At 40.8% G+C, this 7,628-nt stretch overlaps 1 protein-coding gene across 1 annotated transcript in view; it reads left to right on the forward strand.

Moving 5' to 3' along the window:
- Nucleotides 1-4,751, forward strand: part of tpo (thyroid peroxidase) — a 12,636-nt gene extending 7,885 nt beyond the window's left edge. The window contains exons 10-12 of the mRNA XM_030357099.1: nt 1-78; nt 4,258-4,466; nt 4,576-4,751. The exon at nt 1-78 is cut by the window's left edge and continues 160 nt beyond it. Of these exons, the coding sequence (XP_030212959.1) occupies nt 1-78; nt 4,258-4,466; nt 4,576-4,751 (463 nt within the window). The remainder of the gene's footprint in view (nt 79-4,257; nt 4,467-4,575) is intronic.
- Nucleotides 4,752-7,628: the final 2,877 nt, after the last annotated feature.

Consider the following 7,628-nt stretch of genomic DNA (forward strand, 5'->3'; position numbering starts at 1 on the left):
CTTGAAAGACTCCAGAAATGGCCCTCTGTTTTCTTGCTTGATTGCCAAGCAAATGAAATCAATTCGAGATGGAGATCGGTAAGCACACTATTTGATTGAGCTTTACATTTAACTAAAAAGTTTAACTTTAATTAAACTTCTATACAAGGGTACGCAAATGATGTCTCCAGCAATGTTTTGACACCATAAGAAAGTATACCAGAACCTTGAATGCCATATAGCTCACCGATGTGATTATTTTTGAAGCGATCTGCATGGAATGAAAGTGTTATAGATGGATACAAAGAATATGGGATCAGCCTCACTCTGTAAAACCCTCAGTTGTCTATGATATTTACTTAATTGCACCATGCACTTAAGTAATGTTTTGAAAAGCCAGTTTTCTTTGGTCTCTTCACAAATATTTTTTATTGGCGTTTAAAATCTCCATCTAAATACTAGCCGTGATAAAATCAAACGTTATTGAACGAATCTTTAGCAAGCCGGCTGGAATTGTAAGAAAGACGGGGTCAGATTGAGCTGCACCTACACTATGATGCTCTTAATTAAACAATATTAAAAATAATGAATGAAATGTTTCAACCTGGTCTCACAGGAATCCGTGAAATTACCGCAGACGTTTAACTCAAAATCTGTGGAATCCTCACGGAAACACGCCAATTTCCCTGATATGGCCACGGATTTTGCTCCAATGCAAGTTGATGACACTCATATCCCGGGGCACACACACAGATCCCCGTTTCAATGAATGAGTCGACCACGGGCGCTTAACTCAAAATCCCTGGTGGCCTCACGGAATCACTTAAATTTCCGAGTCAACCTGGTCTCACAGGGATCCGTGAAATGACCATAGCCTATACATATATGAATGAAATTCATATTGACGGTATGGCACTATATCCCTGTTCTCGCCCATGCACCCATCTTGATTAGACCATTTTTGTTGCTTTGAGGAGGTCTGGTGGTCTCCGTATATAATAAATAAACATCTAGGCCTATATATAACGAAATAAATATATATCTATAATTATGTATGTGTATTTATGCATAGATAAATATGTATATATATATGTGCAGATATATATAAATATGTACATATATGTGTATATATATATATATATGCATATATGTACACACACATACATATTTATTAGAGCTGTCAAGCGATTAAAATATTTAATCGTGATTAATCGCATTAATGTCATAGTTAACTCTAATTAATCGCGATTAATCGCAAATCATTTTTCTATGCTAAATATCCCTTGATTTTTTTGTCCCATAATTCTTCTCATTTTAATTCTCTTATCAACATGGTGAAGTGCATCGGCTTGCCTTGTGCAAATGATTTTTTATTGATAACAACATTGGCATATACACTGATCAAAACAGGACGATACAAAAAAAGAGCCTATAGTGCAAATAAACGACTGCTTTGAACAAATGTCATTTGAACATAGCAGTCAGGCTACTGCTTCTTTGTTTTGAGCCAAAGAATTTTTTTTTTTTTTTTTTTTTTTTTTATAAAATAATTGCGTTAATCGCGCGATAAAAAATTTAACGCCGTTAAATTTGGTTTGCGTTAACGCCGTTAATAACGCGTTTAACTGACAGCTCTAATATTTATACATAGCCTTATATATTTATTTATTTTGTTGCTACGAGGAGGTCTGGTGGTCTCCGTATGAAATAAATAAATACATATATATAAATAAATAGGTATGTATAGGCCTATACCTATTTGACGGCTGGTGGTGATTTTGGGTGGGTGGGCTAACGAATGCATTACATTTATCAATACTTCACAGTGCTCCAGACGCCATGAGGTCATCTCTGTTCATAACTTTCATGTAATGTGAATGATTTTTAAACAAGAATAAGGTGTAAAGAAATGTGTGTCTTTATTTGAAGCACAATTATAAATAAAAGGTGTTTAAAGTGCTTCACTGAGCTGAAATTGAACATTTCGAGCTAAACCATTGCAAGATGATCCGGGAAAGCGGATCATCTTGCAATGACAACGCAACAAGCAGGAAGAAGCGGGAAGAACCCGGCTTTGTTGTCGTTAGCGGGAAGCGATTTGATTGGCTGATGGATGCCTCTGCAAAGACTACTCCTCCATCCGTCAGCCACGCCTTCCCACTTCCTTTGACTGACGGTGCAGTGGGCATGAGGCGTCAGCCCGAGTAGTGTCACAGTGCTTACATTTGCATACGTGTTCTTATTGGATGACGGATCCGTTGCTGCCGAAAAAGTTGACCATTTTTCAACTTTTTGACGGAGCCTTCAGCGCACGGATCCACAATTCATTGCGCAGCCGTCCCCATTCAAAGCCAATGGGGATCAGTCAACGGACGGAGGTAGTGGGCACGAGGCGTTAGCCCATTCATACCAGCCGTCCCTGCCTATTTGCATACATAGGCCTACATATTTATTTATTATAAATTCAAGAAGGGCTGGCGAGAATAGGGATGTAGTGCCATACCGTCAATATGAATTTAATTCATTTCCGAGAGGATGGTCAATGGTCAGATACAGATCTCGTTATAACAATAATTTATATCGATGTGAAAGGATGTAATGATAACGCCAAGAAAATAAATGCTACATGGTTACAATAATTTAAATATAATTAACTTATAAAGCGTATAACGAGACAACGAGACGATCTAGTTGGGCCAACAGAGGCAGCATTTTTACCGAATTCGGCCTATAACCTTATACACATAATAGTCTAACTCCATGGGCCCTATTTTAACGGTCTGAAACGCAAGTGGGAAAGCGCAAAGCGCAAGTAGCTTTGTGGGCGGTTCTACGGCGCTATCGCTATTTTACAGGCGGATAAATGACGCTTGCGCCGCGGCGCAAGCGTCAAAAGGGTTGGTCTGTCTCAGCCTAATTACCCGTAGGTGTGGTTTGGGCGTAACGTGCAACAAACCAATGAGAGTGCCAGCTCCCATCCCCTTTAAGAGCCATGAGCGCATTTGAATCGGACGAGTTGATATTTTGACAGAGCGTCTGCAGTCTCCGATGAGACAGATGCACATGAATTTCAAACTGCAAATGGCTTAGTTTATTGCCAAATAATATGGCCTAATTCACACATGGAATAAGGGGGTTTCAGATGAGATGATGATGAGAGTGTTTAGTTTGCGTGTGTTTAAACAGAGCACACACGCGCGCCCGCATTCATTAATTATTTTTAACACTCACTCGCGGTAAAACAATGTTTTTCACGATCAAATAGGCCTACTCATCAATCCTAAAAGTTATGGGCATGTAGGCCTACACGATGTCTGTGTCAAGAAAATATGTGTTTGCTGTACGGTGTTTGCAGATGCATTGATTAAAAAGTAGCCTACAACTTATTACCGCTGCATCAGCTGTTCTTTCCCAAATAATTTACCAAGAATGTGCGGCTAGGTAGATGAGAGAAGCAAAGTGTATGCGCGAGGTGCACAAGCAATCCGTATGCATCGCATGCGCATGTATGCTTGCGCCCTTAAAATAGCATCTGAACAACGCGCCACTGACTTTAAACCAGGTATTTCCTGGTCAGTAGCGCAATGGTATTCAGAGACGGCAAAATACCGTTTGCACCAAAACACGCCTCCTCCTTCCGCCGAACCGCCCCTTGGGGCGCAAGATCATTCCCTAATTTACCGGCGAGTGGCGCAGGTGGCAAAAGAGCGCTCTGCGCCAGTTGTAAACTAGCAACGACACATGCGCCAGTGACTAAGTCACTTGCGCCGGATGCAAGATAGGGCCCCATATGTCCAATGTATGATTTGCTGTAGGCCTAAGCTAGTTTTTTATATTATAAATATTTAAATATAGTCATACCTGAACTACATTCCCCGTAGAAAAAGTACACTGCGATACCCATGGCATATCACAGACAATTTAAGTGATTCCGTGAGGCCACCACGGATTTTGAGTTAAATACTCGTTCATTGAAACGGGGATCTGTGTGTGTGCCACGGAATATGAGTGTAATCAACTTGCATTGGAGCAAAATCTGTGGCCATATCACGGAAATTGGCGTGTTCCTGTGAGGATTACGTATTTTGAGTTCAGCGTCCATAGTAATTTCACGGATTCCTGTGGGACCAGGTTGAAATGTTTACTGAGAATTATTTTTTTTGGAAAAGTTTGCACCAGGTAATATATTTATAGAGCAGGGTCATTGTGAAGTACACCTTCAATATAATCAATGGTTTATTCCCATAGCCTACCATGTCATATTTGCATATTCTTAAGGTTTTGGTGGGAGGCTCAAGGTACATTCACCAAGCACCAAATATCCGAGCTTTCAAAATCGTCGCTTTCACGTATAATCTGTGACAACAGCAAAGTGACTGAAATTCCACTGGATGCATTTAAGTACGGGAAATACCCAAATGGTTTTCTGCCATGCAATCATATTCCAAACATCAACCTGGAAGCTTGGAGAGAAAAGAAGAAAACAGGTTAGAATTGGTAGCATTAGGTGGAGGGATGTGGGTTGTTGAACATTATTATACTATATAAGAAGACAATTATGTAAACCCATGAAATAACGTTTTGCTCTAATTTCAGACATTTGTGATTCGCCAGCAGACATAAAAAACGGGGATTTTTTGTTGTTTTCATCCTCAGGCAAGTTGGTTGCACACTATATCTGTTACCATGGTTTCAGATTAAAGGGAACAGACAAACTTGAATGCAATGAAAGCGGCTGGAGTGATCCACCCCCAGAATGTATAGACAGGTAACAAAGCTAGGCTTGTTAAAATACATGTTTTTCATGATCACTTTCTCTCTAATTTATGTGAAAGCGATTTCTCAATTTTTTAATTTGGTTTGAATTTATAGTCTTATCACTGAATTAAATTAAGTTTCATATGTTCTTGAAAATTATTTCATATAAGTTATTATATCGGAATCATATATTTCCCTCCAAGTAATGCAAGTACTGTTTAAAACATGTATCTTATTTTAAGTACAATCTCTTTCCATGTAAATAAATGTCTGCAAGTCTCTATCTATATCTGAATGAGGTTAGCCCATGAAAAAAGACCATAGTCTAGCGATGTAAGCCCTCGTATTAGTAGTAGGCCTATTATGAATGTTATGAACTGGCTGTTGGTTGCGACACCGATAGGATCTATGGGATCAATTACCACTTCTATCAGGAATCATTCATGTCCGAGCTTCAACCATGTATTGCATGAAATGGTAATACATTCACATTTGGCCGTATGTTTCCACTATTTTCTGATGCTCCCTGCTGTAGGACTTAAAGGTGAAATACGGTGTAAAATGGATTTGGGATATATTTGATATGATAACGAGTTGGGTGTTAGTTTGGGAGAGCACATAGACGCATTCTTAAATTGACTGTTTTCAGCCGATTCTACCAAAACGCTATAAACTTTGAACGATAGGGGCATGGCTCATGGTAAAAGCTAAATCGCTATTCCCTTATAAGGTGTTCGGGTCTGGGGGACCCGTTTTCAGTTTTTAGCTTAATAAAAGTGATACAAATAATTATTTTTTTGAACTAAGATTCATTGGCTTTGGCTTATTTTCTGTGAGGAACATGAATCAGAAAACATTTTCAAGGACCCCCCCCTGTATACCCCATCACATTTATATTACACACAGGGTGTTCGGGTCCAGTGGATCCGGAGCTAGTTGGTTCTGTGCACCCTCATTTTCCCTTCCTCCTCCTCCTCTGCGCGCGCGCGTGCGTGTGTGTGTGCGTGTGTGTGTGTGTGTGTGTGAGAGAGGAGAGAGTAAAGCAGGTGAATGGGCCCTTGGTGTGAGCACCCAGTGTGCACCCACTGTTCCCGCACAAGGTTGCAACATTGGAGCACCCAACACTATCTACACCCATATTCCCACACATTTCGCCCTCTGTCTTGCGGGAACCAAGCTTGGGGACCTGACACTATAAAAAAGCTCTGTCAGCGTGGTTCCATACCACAACTGATCAAAATGGCAAAGAGATTCTCTGTTCAGACTGCCTTACAGTTGCTATTTGAAGAGACAGAGGGTTTTGATGGTGATGCAGAGGAAATAGTTTCAGAAAGTGAGGATAACATTTCTGAAAATTCTGAGTCTGACACTGAGTTTGAAGAGGAGGTTGAGCATCAGCCAGCTCCGAAACGTAAAAGAGCCTCAGGACTAACCCTTCAGCAGCCAGGATAAGCCTGCGAGCAGCCAACCCAGGGCCATCCCGTGAGCAGCCAGCCCCAGGACCAACCCGCAAGCAGCCAGCCCCAGGAACAACCCGCAAGCAGCCAGGACCAGGACCAACCCGCATGCAGCCAGCCCCAGGAACAACCCGCAAGCAGCCAGCCCCAGTACCAACCCGTGAGCAGCCGTAGGACCAGCCCGTCAGCCAAAAAGAAACGCTGTGAAGTGTGTGGACCGATGATGGACAGAAAAACACAATATACATGCAACCAGTGCAAAAAATACAATACACACACAGTGAGATATACGTATAATGGCCGTGTTCAAAGGCTTTAATGTGTTGTTCAGACAGATGTTATTGAGTATGTTTCAATTTCTAATGGGGTTGATTATTTCCCTGTTATGCCTGTTTTATGATGCATTTCCTTATTTTGTTACATTTTACAAAAATAAACAAAAACGAGTGGCACCTCTATTCATGAATGTGATTTAACAAAGGTAAGGTGAACAAATTGAACATATGTGTTGTTTATATTACTTGCAATTGGGATGAAGTAACCATCTGGTGAGTATTTAAAAAAAAAGTTTGATTATGTTGAATTAAAAGGCAATGGGTCCACCAGACCCAGCAGCACCTCCTGTGTAACAAAAAAACGAACACCCTATGAGGGTTAAAACGCTTACAAGGCTAGAAGTAGCCCTACACTTCTTTGGTAGTATAATAAGGGTCTTAACATATAAAACGAGACATTTACGAGTACACTTACAAAGTTATCAGTGCCTCGTTTTTATATTCTCAGACTCAACCATACACAACTGTGGATCACCCTAATAAACGCTTCCTGCTTATCTACTCCGGCTTCTCAATCTTTTATCGCCAGATCGTCAAACTGTCTAACTAGGTTGGTAGCGTTCCCGGTTTCTATGTTATTTTCCCCCAAGTATTCCAGATTGTCGTTTTCTAACTCTCTGTTCTTGTTGAGATCCCCTCACTATCGCGGTGCAGTCTTTCAACAATCGTTTGTACACCAACCCAGGGTGGCCAAAGTTCCTGTTCATACATCGGTTTGCTGGAAGGAGAATAGCCTAATACCATCGGGGCGCCACGGGTGGCCTCCTGCATCAACCAGCCGCTGCTCACTTCAAATAATTTACTCATTAAATAAACATTTGAACTTTACAACCCTCGTCTGTTGTCATGTGTTTGGGTTCCCCCAACCTCGGGTCGTAACACCATGACCCATTTCCCCCCTTGATGACATGTTGATCGATGTTGTGAAACTTGTTATTCTTTCGAATTGACAAACCAGTGTCTTATTTCATTTATTTTGGTAGAAATACATAATATACATATATATACACATATATATATACACACACATCAGTGGCGGCTGGTGGTTTTTAAAGTGAGGGAGGAAGGACTGCGCGCTTGGTTGCCATTGGCTTGCTTG

The sequence above is a fragment of the Gadus morhua genome, chromosome 5 (assembly GCF_902167405.1).
Source record: "Gadus morhua chromosome 5, gadMor3.0, whole genome shotgun sequence".
Taxonomy (NCBI): Eukaryota; Metazoa; Chordata; class Actinopteri; order Gadiformes; family Gadidae; genus Gadus; species Gadus morhua.